This window comes from Cryptomeria japonica, chromosome 5 (genome assembly GCF_030272615.1).
Source record: "Cryptomeria japonica chromosome 5, Sugi_1.0, whole genome shotgun sequence".
Taxonomy (NCBI): domain Eukaryota; kingdom Viridiplantae; phylum Streptophyta; class Pinopsida; order Cupressales; family Cupressaceae; genus Cryptomeria; species Cryptomeria japonica.
This window is the reverse complement of record NC_081409.1, coordinates 215,901,890-215,921,615: the sequence shown is the minus strand read 5'-3', so window position 1 is coordinate 215,921,615 and position 19,726 is coordinate 215,901,890. Positions and strand designations below refer to the sequence as shown.

The 19,726-nt window shown below is 38.3% G+C and overlaps 1 protein-coding gene across 1 annotated transcript in view; it reads left to right on the top strand.

The window, feature by feature from the left end:
• Positions 1–244: 244 nt before the first annotated feature.
• The window catches only part of LOC131064391 (dynamin-like protein ARC5), a 163,381-nt gene continuing 143,899 nt past the window's right edge, over positions 245–19,726 (top strand). The window contains exon 1 of the mRNA XM_057998521.2: positions 245–929. Coding sequence (XP_057854504.2) covers positions 468–929 — 462 coding nt within the window. The 5' untranslated portion in view covers positions 245–467. The remainder of the gene's footprint in view (positions 930–19,726) is intronic.

Sequence of the window (19,726 nt, the reverse complement as noted above, 5' to 3'; positions counted from 1 at the left end):
ATTATTATTATTAAACATAACCTACTTAATAAAATTGTAATAAAAAAACATAAATTAAAGTTAATTTCCTTGTTAATATTTTGATTATTGCACATCAATGTCAATGTTAACATGATACTACTAAAACTACTAAATATTTTGTGGATGACAGCAATGGAGGACAGAGTAACATGAACGGTAACATTGTATTCTATTAATTTAGTAGTTGCAGTCTCGATTTATCTCGTTGGGAAAGCTTATTCTATTCAATTCTATTTACCTATATTTAGGAACGTAAAAACGATCTTTTCCTTTAACCCATCTTAATGGGCATTCTCGGCACCTAAAGTTCCGAGTGGGAAAGACACTTAGTTCAAAAGAAGAGACAATTCTGATATTTTTGTAAAATTACAAAATGGCCGTGGCTGAAATCAACCTTCATTGATAATCTTCCTGTACGCAGTCGTTCTCCAAACCCTTGAACCACAATGAATGGGTTGTATTCGTCTTCTTCCTCACGATTGCAAGGGGCAAGAGTAGGAGCTGCAGAGAAATGGATATCATCCCAGGTTGGGGTTGGAGGCACACCCACTTCTCCACCTTCCTCCTTAAACAAAGACACCACCACCAATGGTAATGGTTTTTTGAGTGGTGTGAAGAAGGAGCAGTTGTACGAGGCATACAATGAACTACACGGGCTTGCACAGGAGCTGGAGAAGGGGTTGGAGGCCCCTGCAATTGTGGTGGTTGGACACCAGACAGATGGGAAGAGTGCTCTCATTGAAGCTCTCATGGGTTTTCAGTTCAATCATGTAGGAGGAGGAACAAAGACACGAAGGCCCATTACTCTCCACATGAAGTACAATGCAGCTGCTCAACACCCCATCTGCTACCTTCTCTCTGAAGACAATCCTCCTCAGCACCAGGACAAAACTTTGGAGGATATTCAGGTACTAATGAATTGCTAATAAGGACATAGATTTCACATTGCTAGTAAGGACATTAGATTTTCACGGTCCATGGTAGTAAATTTGTTAAGATTTTTAGATAAAACTACGCAGTGATTTTTAATCGCCATTGTTCTTATGTCCCTGTCATCCGAATCATTGATCAGACTAGTAAGATGGACAAACTACACCAGGTTCACCCAAAAATCTTTACAATTTCACATTGCTAGTAGTTTTCTTTATTTCATTAGCAGACATAGAGAACTTGAGTAAATGACTACTTGCGGCTTATCGTATGAAATACAGGTGAGAAGGAATCGCGGCTTGTAAATGGCATATAGAGCTCACCGCCGTTTCAAGAACTGAAGTTTGATGTTAAGCTGATGCTTGTTTTATAATTTTCTTTGGGCCTTCCGGGGATAGCAGCATTGCTAATAAACCACCTTGTGAATTTGAAATTGAAATTTGATATACACCTGAAATTAATAGGATAATCAGTTGAACCCAAGTACAAATCCATATAATACGCAAATTTGTTTTTAATAATGTATAATTAGATTAAGGACTGGAGTTTAGCCAATTGGGATAAGGCACAAGCGATAGGGGAACTTTCACCTGATTTTTTTTTCATTTTTAAATAGGAATCGGCAATTTAACTAAGGAGACTGTGTGGGATGCAATCAGAATAAGGTTCCCCGGTATCAGGAGATGTCTTAACACCGATCTTTGTCTTTGATACGTTGCTCAAGTTCTCGGAGATGCATGTCACGGAGACACTATATACAATGAATTGCGACTCTCTGTTGTTAAAAGAACATGTATTGCAGGCCAAGTCATAGGAAAATCATAGGACATCTATTAGTACACACATATTTTGGAAATTTTAATAAATTTGTCTAAATTTTCTATATAAACTTGACAAATTCTTATTGAAAATTCGGCAATCGGTGAATATAATTTTCCAATTTTTTGTGAAAAATTAGCCAATCGGCGAAAAAATATTCCTTAAAAATCCTGTGAAGAGTGCACACATAGCTTAATTCCTCAAGCAAGAATAGAAACGATTACAATGATTGTCAAAGTACAAAATGTCTATATAATAGTTCTGTATACATGCCAACATACTAACTTGTCTCTCTAACCATATCCTAGGTAGGTATTGCTTTCTGGTTCGATGACAAAGTGCAATTGTATATAGCGGTAGGGGTAAAAGCTGCCTTTGTTAGTAGCAAATTATATCTAATGCACATTATTACAATTAGCTATGAAGAGTGAATCAGTCCTCCAAGTTTTTATAATCGAAAACAGCAAAATTATCGTTGACCAAAGTCACTTAACTTGTACTTGGAAAAGACTAAATGAAGCTGTAGAGTAAGAGTATAACTTATACTTGGCAATTTCTTACTAGAAACTTGGGATAAATACTAGTAACTAAAAAAATTACCAGACAACTATTACTCATTCGATGACAAATCTACTTGCTTAACATTGAAGTTAGTGTAAAAATTCAATAGACATCACAGTTAGCATAAAAATGTGTATTAGGTAGGTAAGTGATGTCGTAATAGAGTGCAGCTCATTTAATACATGTTAATGTGTTCATATTTTTGTGTATGAAACCATAATGTGCAACTTGAACTCAAAAAAAAATTAAAAACAAGTTAAAGTTAATATCAAGCAGCCCTTAAAAAACTTGGGAATAAGTTGGAAAAGGATGGACTCTGCATGTTTTCTGATATAGTAATTTGAGCAAGTACCTGGCCACTTCGGAGGAGTATTGGAATTATGGACTGGACTGATAAGGCGTTGATAGATGATCCTTGATGTAATAAATTTAATATTCCTCCCAATATCTGAGGTTGACAAACCTGTAATAGAATTGAAAAGCTGGTAATATTTGTGTCAAATGGAACCTTGTGAGGATATTCCTTTGAGAAGAGAATGCCTAGTGAGTGGTTTAGGGCATCCAAAATGCTTATTTGTTGTTGACATTTATTTCTATATTGCGTTATGCTTTGAATCAATTATTAGGAATTTGATCAAACACTGTTATATGGATTTCCCAGAAGACATCAGAAAATGAATCTTTCTATGAATACTGATTAATAAGTTAGGGGGATCCTTGTCCTTAATGGTCTCTACAGGCCTTAGAAGCCTAGATACATAGACACCATAACCATGAACTCTTCTGGTTGTCGTAAGGGTGGACTAACTTAAAGCCTTTTCAATAAGCATTAACATGCCAGTTTCAATGTTGAAATGCAAGCTTAGGTGTGTTGCAGTGGCATATACAAAGTCACTTCTTTATTAGAAATCAGATAACCAATCTTTCCATTGTTGGAATTGCCTCTTGCTGTTTTGTCAACCATAGTTGGCAGACTCTATCTTGGCAAAAACTTGATAGACTCAAAATTTGTGACTTCAAAAAAACTCAGCAACTTAAAAATTGCTTAAATTTATTTAAAAACAGATTTTTTTGTTGGAAAATTCAATGACAAAATTGATCCAATGAGCCCATAAATGAGTACAAAAGTGTTTTTTTGTTAAATTTAATTAATTTATACAAATTGAGTACAAAATTGCATCATCATGCAGAATCTTGATATGATAGATAGCTGACAATTAAAAGTGTGCTCACTTTTTGAACTCAAGTGTAGCATATTGGAAAGTGGAAGCATCTAGGTCAATTTGCACTGTCTCCATATCCCATAGCTTCGTAGGGGTTTGGGGTATTGACCCTAGCAAGGTCAAGAGGTAGCACCCCTTGTGAGGGTCTGGGGGTAGCGCCCATTGTGAGGGTTTGGGCTAGCGCCGCTCACAGTGTTTTGGGTGTAGTGCTTTTAACCATAGTTGAAAAACTCGGACTCGCCATGGACTCGGCAAACCAAAAATTTGGACTTGGACTCGGACTCGGACTCGTGAAAGACTCGGCAAAAAAAAAAACTGTAGTTTTACAAAAAAACATAAAGAAATTAATTAATGCATTTAGAGAACATAAGAGCCATAATTGAAACATTACACATGTCACATACTCCTAGTTTCAAACTTTCAACTCAAAAATGTATAATACCAAGATTTCTTCAATGCAAATTATGCTTTTATATGGAGCTTAATCATACTCAGAGGTTAAATTTTCCCTACTTCCATCGGCGCAATTTCCCCCTATATTTTTCGACGGGGGTTTGGGGGCAGCGCCCCCAAGTTGGGGTCAAGGGGCATCGCCGAAGGATCCTGAAATTTGACTAAGTCTGGAAAATTGAAGAATCCTCCAAAAACTAGATTTTGCATTATAAGTCCTGGAGGTCCGAAACCACTCTCAAACATCCTGACAGTATATATGGAATATAACTTAAAGTATAAGTGACATTTCCTTATATCTTAATGTTATATTCCATACATGAATCCTGACGGAGAGACCAAATTTTTTCACATGTTAAACTCAATTTTCAAGCTTGCATGACTTTTTTTCTGGGTCGCGCGAGTCCATCTAAAAGACTCGCGAGTCCATGCAAAAGACTCACGCGAGTCCTTGCAAAAGACTCGCGAGTCTTTTAGATGGACTCGCCAGGACTCGCCTCGCGAGTCCTTGGCGAGTCGACTCGTGGCTCCCATGGACTCGCGAGTCCGTGGCGAGTCCACGAGTTTTAAAACTATGCTTTTAACGGAGCCAAGGGGTAGTGCCCTGTTGATGTGTGTTTTACGCACATACGAACACAAAATAAAATACCAAAGTATTTTACCTTCTCTTGAACAAAATCACCTCAGGCCACTCATAGTGTTTTGGGTGTAGTGCTTTTAACGGGGCCAAGGGGTAGTGCCTTGTTGATGTGTGTTTTACGCACATACGAACACAAAATAAAATACCAAAGTACTTTACCCTCTCTTGAACAAAATCACCTCAGATGCTAAATATTTGATCAACAAAGACGATTCCAAGGTTTATACGGTCAGTTCTTGACATGTGGGTAGCTTAATGGTTTGATGTGATATGTTGTTTTCACTTGGGGACTTACTCAATTGTTTGGATGAATCAATCTTATCATGGATTTGGAATAGGCTATGCCGATGCCTTAAGATTTTACACTTTGAGCTCAATCTATTCTAACAAAGATTTTTTAAAAAAAGGACAAAAGGAATAGGGTCTAAGAATTCTATTCAAAAACCTGGAATGCAAGAAATAGTGAACGATTCAATGGAATCCTACTACGCAAGGTCTCACCATCGACAAACAATTTGACTCAAGCTTAGTGCAATCATCTAAGGTAAATCTCATAGATGTTCAAATTAAACATTGATACCATCAAGACAATGAATAACAATGGACGTGCAACAATTGAAGATAAGTTCAATAAAATTCCAGTTGACCACACAAGGCTAACTTACAATCAGCAAGAAGCTAGTGGTATGGATTAAATGGATTCCACACAAATGCATTCAATAACTCTTTCATTCAATATAAGAAACTTGAAACAAATTCTAATCTAACTTGGAGGCAATGAGAACCACAAATGCATACAACACTTAAACAAAATCACCAAACTTCAATGATTGTATTCAAATCTGCAGCATGTAGACGACAATTCTCAAAAATATCTCTCTTTCAAATGAGAGGCAGTGGGATATACATAGAGTCTCAAAAGAAATGGATGGCCAAGATTCATTTAGAATCAAGGGCCAAGATCATGCCAACACAACCCTAAAGTTGCTCTAATTAGGGTTTACATCAAAAAAGGAATCACCAACATGTGATCCAATGGAATGACGCCTAGTCATCAAGTAGGGAATCTTCTAGAAGATTTTGGCCTGCATTCCTCTCTCTAGTAGTATATTCCAAGAATCTAGCCAAAACTGAATCTAGCTCCTCCATGATAATGCTGGACAAAGCCTCCCGCTGATCATCAATCACATCCAGTGCATCCAAATAAGCATCCAAAGTATTCTCCCAATCTAGCATAAGCTTCTGCGAACTATGGACATGGATCAATATGGAAACCAAATCATCAATTTGATTCTTCTTCAAAGAATCCAATTGGCTGAAGTACATAAACTTCATCTTATCTCTCAATTCTTCTAAGTGTAGACTGCTAGAAGCACTGACATCTACCCCTAACAATTCTTCAATGGATGAAAAGATTTTGGATTGAATCTCCTGAATTGATCCTTCCATCTCTACACAATCTCTCCATGCAATCTCATAAGTAGATTTCTGCATGGCCAATGAGTAGTACCATCCCTGGAAATCATAGATATCTCCCTTAAGCTGGAAATCATCCTAAACCCCCTCCAAATCTTGTATCTTAAATGTGAGCATTGTCATCTTGTCAAATGCCTGGAAAAACCGAGTTAGGAAATCATTTGCCTGCTTTGTCACATCTTCAATCCACTTCCCAAATTCTGCATGTGTATTCCTTGCTGCCTCATGATCAAAGTGAATCCACGATCAACTGCGATAGGCGAGACAAAAGTGGGATCTTCACGCCTCATCCTTGCAATATATTCCTTAAGCTTGATGTTCTCTTCCTTATACATACTTTTCTTCTCAATCTCCCTATTCAGTCTCGCATTGATTGCCCAGATTGTATCATCGAGTTCCTGGAACTCCTATGTCTTTGTAGTCCGTCCAAGGGTGACCGAAGTGATCCGGTAATCCATGGGAGTAGCTGCATCTCTGGTCACATCACCCATTAGGATAGCCACCTGTGCAATTTGCACGCCTGTTTATCTCTAGCTATATTGGAAAATATCTTAGCCTTCTTTGGTTCTTTCTCCTTATCATTCCCGGCTAAGTAGTCATCAATGTCATCAATAGGCTGTGCCTCTATCATCTTCTTACTTTTCTCCGTGATTCACGACCATCATCAAGACACATCTCTCGATCAAGTCCTCTCAATGTTGAGATAATGTCATCCTCCTCCTCCTTGTCTTTGGTCAAATCATAAACATTATTGCCCAAACTAACTTTCAGTTGGACAGGGGGAGATCCTAGCTGCTCTTCATCTTCATGTCGTGGCGTCGATGTTGCCGTAGCATGTAATTCTTGAATATGCTCTGGCAAAATCACTATATTGGAGCATTGTTCAAACTTTTTGCTCCTCTCTGGCACATCTACCTCCTTCATTGATGAGGAACTAAGGGGAGATAAAGGAGTGCTAGATTTATGCCTTTTCTTCTTTGTCTATTGAGTAACTATCTCCTTCCCCTTCCTCTTGGATTCTCTAGGCATACCCTTCCTTCGTTTTGGAGCATGACTCTCCTCATCTGCATGAATCCTCAGATCACTGATTTTTCTTTGATCATCTTCAAGAGAGGACTCCTCTTGTTTCATTTTCTCATAAGTGAAGGCAACTCCCATATTTATCAATTTGTTCATATACTTGTCTACCCATTCTTTGGAGAAATCAATAACTTCTCTCATAAGCACATTCAAATCCACTACTTCTGGTTGTGACCAGTTAGGCAAAAGGATGGGTTTATTTACTTCATTCTCATACTGCGGATGAGTACGATCACTATCATCAACTATCTGATCTGGAATGAGAAAAAGTTCACATTTTCTCATGAAATTGATTGACATTCGGGACAACATCCTCTTCCTTACTGCTTGTTTATCCATGAGATTAGCCTAATAATCCTCAATGTCAACTTTATGTTTGAATCTTTCTCCTTTGATCCTTTCAACACTCTTATGTGGATCAAATTTATCTTTGCTCTTGTAAGTTCCAAGGCGATAAAATGCAATCTCATCAATCATTGTACTAGCTGCAGCGATAGTGTGGCACACCTCCAAAGTCTTTCCTATTGCAATAGGGAAAGTTATCCTTGTTTTGTGCTTCTCCTTTTGGATGAAATCAAATTCTAGAAGTTGTTTCACCACCTCAAGTAGGATCATTCTGTCTGTAGGATACCTGGGAAGTGTAATGTCCCGTTTTTAGCAGTTGTCTGGTCATTTGTCATTAGCCCATTTTTCCATGGTCCCGAGGGCTAACGAGGACATTTTAGGGACTAATGAGGAAATTGGCCTAGGTGTTTTCAGTTTCGGGCGGATTGGAGGAGATTTGATGGTTTTTCCAGGACACTATTTATAATAAGTCACCAAGAGCGCAGTGGCAGTGGAAATTTTGATGTATTTATTATGCCAACTACTTTGGGTTCATTTATTTCCAGTTGGATTGCCATTTTATGGAGCTAATGATTTATTTGGCTAAATTCTTAAAAGTTCCTAAGTTAAAGTAAATATTTAACTTAGTGAATTATTTAATGCTGGGACTATAGTCAGGAAAAAGAAAATTAAAAGTGCCCCTTTCATGTGGGAGACATAAGGGATAATAATATTTTATTCTACCTTTCCTTTATCCCACATTGATGGTGCTTTGGAATGTGTGCCCTAGTGAAGTAATAAATAAGTGCATTAAATGAAGCTTCAATCATCTTGGGAATTGTGTTTTGGAAATTGGTTATCTTGGAAATTGTATTTCTCGAATCCAGTTGTGGAAAATCTTTGGCTCTTGAGGACAAAATCCCTCTTGGGTATCATTTCCTACACCTGTGAAAATCAGGCCTGGGAAATTTAAAAATTAAATGGCAGAGATGAAATACATTGGTTGAATACAAGGTTGGAAGAACTGTAGAATCTCATCTATTGTTTAAGAATGCACTGAAGGTATAGATCCATTGTGAGGAAGGTACGAGCTGTGGCATTTGCTGTAAGTAAATCGAACCTTTTAGTACTGAAGAATGTCATGTTTGGGGGCTGAAGTTAATCGCAGAGATATTAGGGAGTGTTGGTTGAAAATTTTGTACACTTGGGGAAATATACAAAATTGTGGTTTTAACCACAGCACACGAGTAAAAACTCTCCTAATTAAGGGAAGGCTCCCCCTATCTAACTACAACTTGGAAAATAAAATGGGATGGGACAACAATCTTTCTTCTTTTTTCAAGAAAGACAATATCCTTTTCTCTTCACAGAAAATGATAGCGATTGAATAACAACAGTAACCACTTTCAAGTGAAATGAGAGAAAGGAAATGAAGTTTCCTGAAAGCGCAAAGACTTCCGTCACTTCCTTCGGGACGGGACAGCAATATCAAGCTCAAAGACTTGACTATTGGAAGTCCTATCTACCCTTTGCTATACTAAATTTTTACAACGAATAAAAGATAACAGCTCAAAGACTGAAATAATCTATTCTTTTAACACAAAGACAAGAATTAATGCAAGCTCAAAGACTTGCTGCTATTTCTTATCAAACAGTAATTTTTCCTCAAGAATAGACGCAAGCTCAAAGACTTGCTGCTCCTTCTAGAGATTTCCTATTTTAATTAATCTTCTCTACTTGCAGCTCAAAGACTTCAAATCAGATTGGACTAAGCTCCTTTAGAAACACTTTGCATAGAAGAAATAAAAAGATTCAAACTCAAACATGTAGCTAAAAGACTCAAAACTTGAGTAATCCTTCTTTCTTATTCTTCAAAACCTTCAATTCACATACATAAGCTCAAAGACTTCTTGCTGTAAATTTGGCAGAGTTTTTACTTGCTTTCCAAAAGATGATAATTACAATGGACCTCTCAAGTATTTATAGAATAGGAGCCTTGAGAAAAAGGTGGGAGGATCCTAACTAACTTGAGAGATTCTCTCAACCACCAAGGCTCATTTAGTAAATAACTGAGACTTCATTAACTAACTAAGAGTTACTCTAACTAACTAAGACTTATTCCAACTACAGTCCTAATCGGACACAACTTGTAGTTGCCTTACATTTAATTACAAAAGCGCAAGTAATGTGTAACTTGCATTTTACAAAAAATACTTTTACATGTAACTTGTCAAAACAAAATTACAACTAAAAATTACAAAAGAGAGAAAATTCAGCTAAGTGTTGAAAAACACTTAAGTTGAATTTTGTGAAGACACGAATCCTTGAAATCTCCGGATGCTCGCTTGTAGTTCTTCGGGATTCGGTTCACGGGTGTTCTTAGCAACAACCATAGTCTTTACAATAGTGTCGTGACAGCGAAGGAGCGCAGAATTGTCTTTATCTAGGGTAGACTGGATCTCATGCAAAAAGGCTTGGTGTTTCATCAATGCTTGAATTGAAGCTGCCGAGAATTGTTCGCTCTTCCATTCATCATGAATCCTCATATGTAAATCAGCAAGAACCTCTTCTTCTGGAATCAGCTCTCCATCCTGACTTACTATATTGCAAGAGGCCCTTTCACAATGTGAGACAATACCTTGATAAACTTCATCTCGGAATCTCCTTGCATCATTGATCTCCTCGATGAGGGATTTAAGAACAAGGGTCTTGTTTTCCATGAGTTCTTCAAATTCCAAGTACATTACCCTGGAAGAGATGATGGCGTGCTCCTGCAAGATATTGAGCTGTTGTTGGGGCATGGTATGCCAGATTGCCAGACTTTTCTCAACACTTTTCAGATTCTTTTTGAAAGTGTTAGAAGTCTGATCCAATTTCTCCTCAATGGTTTCCAACTTAGACATTATTTGAAAAATTTCTTTTACCACTTGCACACATTGATCATGAAGCTGATCAACCCAGGAATCCACTGCTTGTACTTTTTGAGCAGCTCTTTCCACTCCACGAATTGATTCTTGGGAACCAGAAGAACCTATGGAGTTACTCCCTTCAGCAGCAGGTTTTGTGATTTTATGGATGGCTGTCATGAGCTGTCGGTTTTCTTCTTCTAGCTTGTCTTTCTTTGCAAGAAGATCGTCACACCTTTGCACTAGTGAAGCAACATAAAACTGAGCATCATGTTTAATGACCTCATGTGTTTGCTTGCCCAATTCTAGCCTTGTAACCCTATAATCAGCAGCTGACATTTCATCAAGTGGTTTATCTGCAATAGGTTCCACAATTTCAGCTACTTTCATCTTGTTGCTATCAACAGTTACCCTAGAGATAGTCTTTGCCTTCTTAGCAACTTTGGATCTGGACTGTTTGAGTTGCTGGTAGTCAAAGGCATCAGGTGAGATCTCTTGCTTCTTTCTTTTCGGGGTGAAAGAACTAAGCCATGGAGGCAAAGTCATCAACTCACTTCCAGTAGTAGCCATAGGCAAAGGAGAAGCAGTTTCTGTTTGAATTACTGTGGTCACCCTGGGAGGAATATCTGTTTGAATAGCGACCACGGTTTGCTCAGTTACCAATGGGCATGAAGATTGCCTCATGAATTCTTCAAAACCAGAAGTGGAAGTATCAATTTCTGATAACTGAATGCAAGTGGGATTATCTTTAGGAACTTTCAACACACTTTCTCGTTGTTGATCAGGAGAAGGCTCGTATGCTGAAATGGGAACTGCATTCTGAGGAGACTCATCAATGAGCAAATCAGGAGGAGAAAGAGGCGTCTCAATGGAAACTGGAGGAATGACGTCGTGAGGCGTGTCTGAAACTGGAGACTTAGGCGCATCATCAGATTGCTGCCCCTCTTCTAGATTATCCAGATCGATCACCCAAACATGGAACCGTGATTTCTCTTTCCCACGAGTAGTCGTCTCCTCAGGAGGAAGCATTACTGCACGACTAACTCGTAACTTGATCCTTGTGCCTGAAGATGAAGCACCCTCCTTATTATCAATCTGAATCTCAGACTTCCGTCCAAGAGGCCCTATAGAATCATCTTCTTTACCAACCTTGATTTTGATAAGTCTAACAGCATTACTTTTCAGCCATGCGTTAGTGTTGGCCAAGATAGGCTGAAATCTGTCAAGGATGGAGATGCATTTCTTGTGTGACCATTGGATCAAAGGAAGTGGAGCTTCCTCAACCCTTCGTGAAGTGTATTCAGGATCAAGTATATGCCCATCATCGATCATCCCTTGTGGGATATCTGCCAAGTTCAAGTCAACAATTTGCTCAACAGTGAGCCTGCAGTAATCCATCTTCAGAACTTCGGCTTCTGTGCGGAGATCTGCCCAGATGTCTTCAATGCGATGAACATGCACAAAGGATTTCTTGATCTTCTCCTTCATACCTCTGTAATCAAAATCAGCTCTATGTTTGAAACTCTTAAGCTTGATTTCCTGCAATTCAACCTCCATGGCCTTAGCCTTCACAGATGTGACAAGGGAGTATCGACCAATTTTCAATGGGTTTGTGCTGGAGATCCCCATTCCAACCTTGTGTCTAGCAAACTGAAAAGTATGAACAGCCATGATCTGTCTTCCCAACTCCATAAGAATTATCTTATCGGTTGGGTATCTTGGAAGCATGTATGGCTGACCATCATAGCATCCAATCCTTATATAGGTGAAGGTGGGAAATTGCAGGAATAAACACCCATACTCAGACACCTTGACCCATGCCTCATCTGATACTCTTTTGTTTCTGAGATCCATGTGAAACTGACACATAAAATATCTGAAGAATGCATCTTGGACTCTTCTGAAATGCAGTCTGCTTGGTTTCAATGGCAATTGGTCATAATATTCCAAAACTGGTATAAGCCAGCGATCACCCTTGGTAGAAAAACCTGGAAAGTGTCTAAGTGACGCTGCTAAATATACCAAATAAGATTTCATGAAAAAGGTCATAGTGGTAGGAACTGCTGCAAGTTGTTCGCACAAAGCATCACTAATGATTTCACCCCATGAAATGTGATGCGACTGCCGTATGAACATGATGAATTGATACATCCATGGCTCAAAGACATTGGAGTGCTCAAGGCCCAACATTCTGCTGAGAAGAGTGATGGTGTCTCCTATCTCCCACTTGAAATCACAACGGTACAACTTTGCCCATCTTGAGAAGGAAGGACGTGGCTCTTGAATCCACCTATTGATGTGTCGCTTGCAATCTTTTTCCCTTTTCACATAATACTCTGCTGCACTTTCTTTGGTGATTTCCATATAAACAGGTGCAGGAGGTATTTTGAAGACCTTCTCGATTGTATCTGCATCAAGACGAATTATAGCTTCACCATCATCTTTTTTGATGACTCTTGACTCTTTGTCAAAATGATGGGCGCATGCGAGAACAAACTCAGGTTCTAGGGCAGCCACTGGGAAAGAAGATGCATGATGGATATGGCTGTCCAACAGCCGCTGCAAGTTGTTATCCTGTGGATCTTCTACCCTGTGAATGAATTCTGCCATATCAACGTGCCCTATTTCCGTGTCCCTGATGCGATCCAAAGGAGAAGAAACCTGGGAAGGTGCAACCTCATTCTGGTATTTGTCATATTTGTATTTCAGTTTCTTTGGAGTTGGCGATGCCGGCAAATCTGTCATTGATTGTGAACCTGGAATGCTGTGATGAAGACTTAAAAGAGTTAAGGCAACATCATAATCAGCTGCAAATATCATTCTTTCTTCTTCAAATGGGTAAAACTTTGATCTCTGAATTTCACGGTTTTGTGAGAGGAAGAGGGGAGATATGTAGAAATGGGAAAATCTTGACTTTGACCAATTTCGGATTTTGGGAGAATTTTCGCAAGTATACAAGTTGGAAGGGACATACATGTAATCGGAGTTTTAAAACCCGAATACAAGTACACTTGTAAATTCGAAAATGGAGAAATGGACGAAAAATGATATTTTGACTCGCGGGAAATGATGGAAATGGAAAGTACGGATATGGGGAACATGAATGGATAGAAACGGGAATATCCGGGAAAGTCATTTTCATGAAAATGGGAAGATCTTTACAACATGTAATCTGGTTTTTAAAACCCGAATTTGCAAGGGAGGGGTATTTCACACTTTTCAAGCTTGGAATTTTAACCAAAAATGATTAAATTCCTTAACCGTAGGGGAAGAACAAGAATTTCGAGCGAACTTGTAATCGAGATTAAAAATCCCGAATACAAGATGGAATTTTGAGAAGAACAAAGCAATTCATCAATTGCATTTCAAAGGGAAGATTTCTTTCACAAAAACCAAATTTTTTGGGGAAGAACATCACATGCCAAAAATGCAACTAATAACGAAAAATAAAGAAAATAATAAAATGAAGAGAAGGGAAGGAGAACATACCTTTTCTTAAAAAATGCAAAATGTTTCTCCAATAATGCAACAATTCTTGAAATGGAGAAGCAAAACCAGTATATCAAACCCTTATCACGTTTTTTGTAAGAATCCCCCAAATATAGCAGTAATCTTAAACTTGGAGGATCAAAATGCCAATGAGAGTGTGCAACCAAGCAAAACGCCTAAGGTAGAAGAAGAAATAATGACGCCAAATGGTTGAAAACGCTGCTAAAAGGAGAAAACGTGGCCAAAGGTAATCACGTGGCCACCAAAATACACTCTAACGGCATCATCAAATGGTGCAAAAAACCTCTCACCCTCCACGCCTTAGTAGGAAAGAGCAAAATGATTTAGGAGTGTGCAAATTTATGAGGTAAAAAGCACCCAAAATGTGGGTTTAAAGAACCACGTTTTTGCTGATTTAGCTCCAAAAACCAGTCAATATAACCTCCATTTGGCATGAAAGATGTTGATGATTGCATGAAAATAGGGTAGAAGCAAAAACGCCTTCCTTCCCTAAAAAATCTCCACAAAAAATTGCTTTGAAATCTTCAACAAACAAAATTTGCATGAAAATCGGGTTTTGGGAGACACATGACAAGTTCGATTTGTCCAAAATGAAGCAAATCGGGTTTTAAAAAGAAAACAACAAGTTCGATTTTCATTTTTCCCACTTTCATGTTAAAATCGGGTTTTTTAAGACAAATAGCAAGTTTAATTTTTCACTTTTTCACTCATCAAGCCAAAATCGGGTTTTTTTGGACAAATGACAAGTTTAAAACTGTCAAAAATGCACTTTTATGTCAAAATCGGGTTTTTTGGAGCAAACTGCGAGTTTAAAAATACTTGTAAAAGGGAAATAAAATCCTTACAACAAGTTAAAAACACTTGCACATATGTAATGGGGATTTAAAATCCCTATTACATGTGAAAACCATTAAAGTAGGGGTTTTTTGAACAAACTGCAAGTTTACTTGCAGTTGAGCCAAAAAATCCCTATTTTAACTAAAAATGACCAAAAAAACAATAAAAAGATAAAAACATTAAAGGGGAAACTTAAAATAAATTACAAGTGACATATTTAAAATAAAAATGCACATGTAATTGATCAAAAATTCCCCTACAAAGACCACAACAATGAATATCATTAAAACTTGCAATTTGAAGAAAATTCTCCACCTGCAGTCTGGGTTTTAAAACCCGAAATTGAAGGAAAGGCATACCAAACGAATCCAGAATTGGACGAAATTCGAAACGTAGTTCGAGAATGGACTGAGGATTAAGCCAATCCAAGGATTAGTCAAAATTCTGCCTCGGGAAGCGTGCCATAGAGTAATTTTTTTTTCATTTTTTCATAAAAATTTCACCGTAGTGGTCCTTCATTTTTGGAAACAAAAATGAGGACAACAGGGAGTGAAGGTGTTGTTCATTAACAGTTCACAGACCTTTGGGAAAGCACCAGACAACCATGCCACCATTAGGCAAACCCTGGATACACTCAAAGCAAATTACAACAACCTCATTACCGGTCGCAGTTCGCAATAATCCATACAGACCAGCTTAGAAAGACATGATGCCTGAAGGGATTACCAGCAATATTGTGGTTGAAGAAATCTGTACACATCAAGGAAAAACGCCAGCACTAACCTGTAGCTTGCTTGCTGAATTGTGAGAGGGAAGTAAGAGGTCGCGGACTGTTTCCAACTGCAAGGTGAGGCTAGTGTGAACTCACCTCCCAGCGACTGGACAAAGGATATTATATGGTGCTGCCAAAAACAAGTTCAAGTTTGATATCTACTGGACGTGAATATCTCTTTGCTGATTAATTTGAGCTGCTGTAGGAGATGTACAGGGAGCTGGGCGTGACAAATGTTCTCCGATATTTCCATGTTCTTAATAATTTCATTTGAGTGCTACATAATCTGAGTCTAGCTTGGAAAGAAAATCATCATCTCCTTGTTATGTCTGGTTAATCTGTGTGTGTTTGTCATTAAATAATGCAAGTGGAATTTTCAGTAATAGCACTTAATCTGCATTTTTCCATGAGTGTTAATGGATGCTTAGTTTGTACAAAAATAAACAAATGCAATATATTCTCTATGGCATTGATATATGCATGAAAAGAAATACAAAACGCAACAGGGGCAGCAAACCACAGGGACCTGTAGAAACAGATTAAAAGACCTTTGTTGAATGCTTGCAAACTGTTTGAAAAAATCACCAACAGCAGGGTTGTGGGGGAAAAAACAATAGCAGAGAGGGCAGTTTGTTACAAGAAGTTTGTATGGTGCGGATCTGAATCCTTGAATCTTTAGGTATGTGAAGGTGGGAAACTGTATGTACCATGATCTATATTCCTCAACTATTTCCTTTGCCGCCTTGGACAACCTTTTGTGGATTCCGCTTTGCGACATTCTTGTAATATACATGGTGAAAGTCTCATTCACCCTCTTGTAGTCTTCAATTCTATGCATATGAAGTTGTGGATAACATTCATAACTTCTATATTGTCTTGGTCTATTCCCAACTTTGCCTTTGCATATCAGTCCCTTATATGTAACAAATTTTGCAAGCATGTATACAAGATAGGAAGTCATGCCGAATGACCTAGTCTTCTCCACATTGCTCAACTGAAAACCCAGATTGTCGCTTATAATCTTAGCCCAATTGATCATTGTTCCTTTTATACAATCTTGGATAAAATAAAACATCCATCCTTCGAACAAGGCACCCTGTGACATCCCCATCACTCGATTGAGCAAGAATTTAGGTTGCTGTATTCATCCTTGAATTCTTCACACATAAGTCTTTTAGGTGCCTTGGAATGATGAGGTCCTGGTTCAATCATCCATTCCTTGCTCACAATTGTCTTACACGCACCCGCCTTCATTTTATATTTTGCTTCATACTCATCTTTTGTTCTTTGTTTCATATCTGCACTCCGGGGAATTCTAAATACTTCTGCAATTGCATCTTCAGTGAGGTAGGCAAGAGTTACCCCTTTGGAAGATCGGATCATCCTGGAAGTCGGGTCATAATGTCTTGCACACTCTAGAACAAGTTCACTTCACTGTATGGATTGAAGAAACCCAATGACGTGATATATGCCACTCTTCATGATATTGGCGGAAAGGGGAGAAGGAATCTGGTTTTTCATTCCAAACATTCTCTGCCGCATCTGCTTCATATTCAGGAATCCCATGTTTGTATCTGTGATTCCCTTCCATCGGGAGGACAATTGGGAATCTGGATAGAATTCCTCTTGAACTATCTTCAACTGATCCTTCCTCGCACTGATTCCAGATTTAGACATGGCACCTATATGAAACTTGAAGTCAATATCATGGAAAATTATCCGAATAACCTATTTTCAGAATTGTATAAGTTCTGATTTTTTATGATTTAGACAAATTTAGGGATGAAAATCAGAAATTCTAACAATATTCTTCAAGAATTCTGAAAATAGAATGAAAATGTGACAAAAATAGGTTCTAAAACCCTCATAAAATCCTAGTTTCAGACTTGTGTAAGGTCTGATTTCAAACAAAGTCTGAAGACAAATGTGATATACTCAGAAAAATGTCAAATTAGTGTCCGGAAGTATACCAGGAATTTGGAAATGCTTGGAAAAGGGTATGAAAGGTCTGAAGACACTCTTCCAAGGTCAACAATGGATGCCCAAAGTCTGAAGACAACCTGCGAATTGTAAAAATCAGTCACTTGAAGAGGTTCCGGTGATGCAAAGTGTTCACATTTGATGAAATTTTACCTTCCCAAATTCAAAATGGCCAAGTCTGGGCACAAGTAGGGGGCTGGGAATGAAGATCCAAGTCTGAAGACAACCTGCAAATGGTGTCTCAGACTTACACCAGCATTGGTGTACTCAGAAAAATGCCTTTAAATTCCAATAAAATCACCTAAGTGTGCAATAGCTAGGAAGTGAAAATGAAGTCTGGAAATGAAATCTCCAGCCAACAATGGTGTCCAGGTAAGCTCGAGCAATGTCGTCAAACTCAGACCTGAGTGCAATGGCAGCCTTTTGTCATCCATAGCGCTCAGCAATATCACTAAATTTGCCCCAAATGTGGCAAAATCTGCTTAATAAACAAAATTGCAGCCCTCCCAATCATAGTGCCAACCTCCAAATCACCCAATGTGGCATGATGTGCCACCAAAGCTTGCTGTAGATCTCTCCAATGGCAGCGCCTAGGTGCAATTGGGCAAAACTGCCCTCCAATCTGCAACTCCAGCTCACAAAAATGGTGTCCAATGGACACTTTGGTAAAATCGCCTAGCTAGGAAACCTTCCAATCAGCCACTAAAATGCTTTCAATCAATCACATCAGCAAATATAATAATATTATATTGCTGGCCAGCCCCTTTTAAACTAGTTTTTGCCTCAACTTTTCACCACACAAGCAATGTGGGATAAAACATTGCCTCTTTATACTTGCCTGGGAAAATCGATTTGCTTTGGAATAAAGATTTTGACATTAAATAAATGTTTCTAGGCATTAAATAATTGTTACTGATAATTAAATAATTACTAGCAAGGCAAAAACTATTAAATCTCATCACATTTGCATTAAATTCATTCAACTTCATCAAATTTGGGTCAATTGAGGAAAATCGACCCCCATCAGGATAAAATTCATGCATAAAAATTACTTCATTTTGCCTAAAAATCTATCCTGTTGAAAATAGTGGCTTATCAGGATAAAAATCCATTTCAAAAATCTCTTTATTTTGCTCATTAAGTCCAAAATTCACCTTTTGGGGAAAATCTATCCCCATTTGGATGATTATCCAAATCAAAATTCATCATAAAACACACTTGGAGCAAATTCGCCACTCATCAGGATTATTATCCGCACTAAAATCCATCAAACTTGCTCATAAACTGACTTGGGGGAAAATCGACCTTCATTAGGATAGGTAGTTTCATCCGCATTAAAGTTCATCAAACTTGCTCATAAACTGACCCTGGGGGAAAATCGACCTTCATCAAGATAGGTTGTTTCATCCGCATTAAAGTTCATATTGTAGTCGAGGGGAAAAATGGGGGTCATCAGGATGATTTCCAGCACTTAGGCAAAATTTGGGCCCCGTGGTGGAAAAACATGGTCGATCAGATCAAACGTTAGGACAGTTGGGGGAAAATCGCCCTCGATCAAGATTTTGAGTGGGGGAAAATCATGAGTCATCAAAAATTTGCTCAAAATTGGGGGAAAAACACCCCTCATTAGGATTTTTGACCCTTAGACTTCAATTTAATGGATTTCTATCAGGAATTTAATAATTTCTACACTCAAAATTACCTAGACATGTCAAATTTCATCATTATGCATCGAGACTTAGCCAAATTTTTCAAAATTTGAATGAGAAAATAGGGATTTCATTGGGATAAAGTGCAAGTTTGTCTTGAATTACCTCCCAAGAGCAAGAAAATAACCCCTAAAGTACCTCTTGATGCCTGGGCATGCAAATATCACTATCTTGAACACATTTTAAACTCAATTATGCTCAAAAGTCTAGACTTAGACAAAATTAGGATCACCTAGACATTTAACATTTTACACACACTTGATCCTATTCAAAATTTGAAAACCCTAATAGCACATAGGCATGATCACACTTCAAAACTCGAGACTCGGGCATTAAGGAGCTCAAAATTGCCATCTGCTGCCAAAACCCTAAACTAAAATGCCACAGAAAGCAGGAAAGAGGGGTCCCCATTTGCAATGGGGCGATGTGTGAAAAGGTCACAACATGCTCCTAGTGGTGTTGACGAGTAGATCCTGTGCCACCAAGCC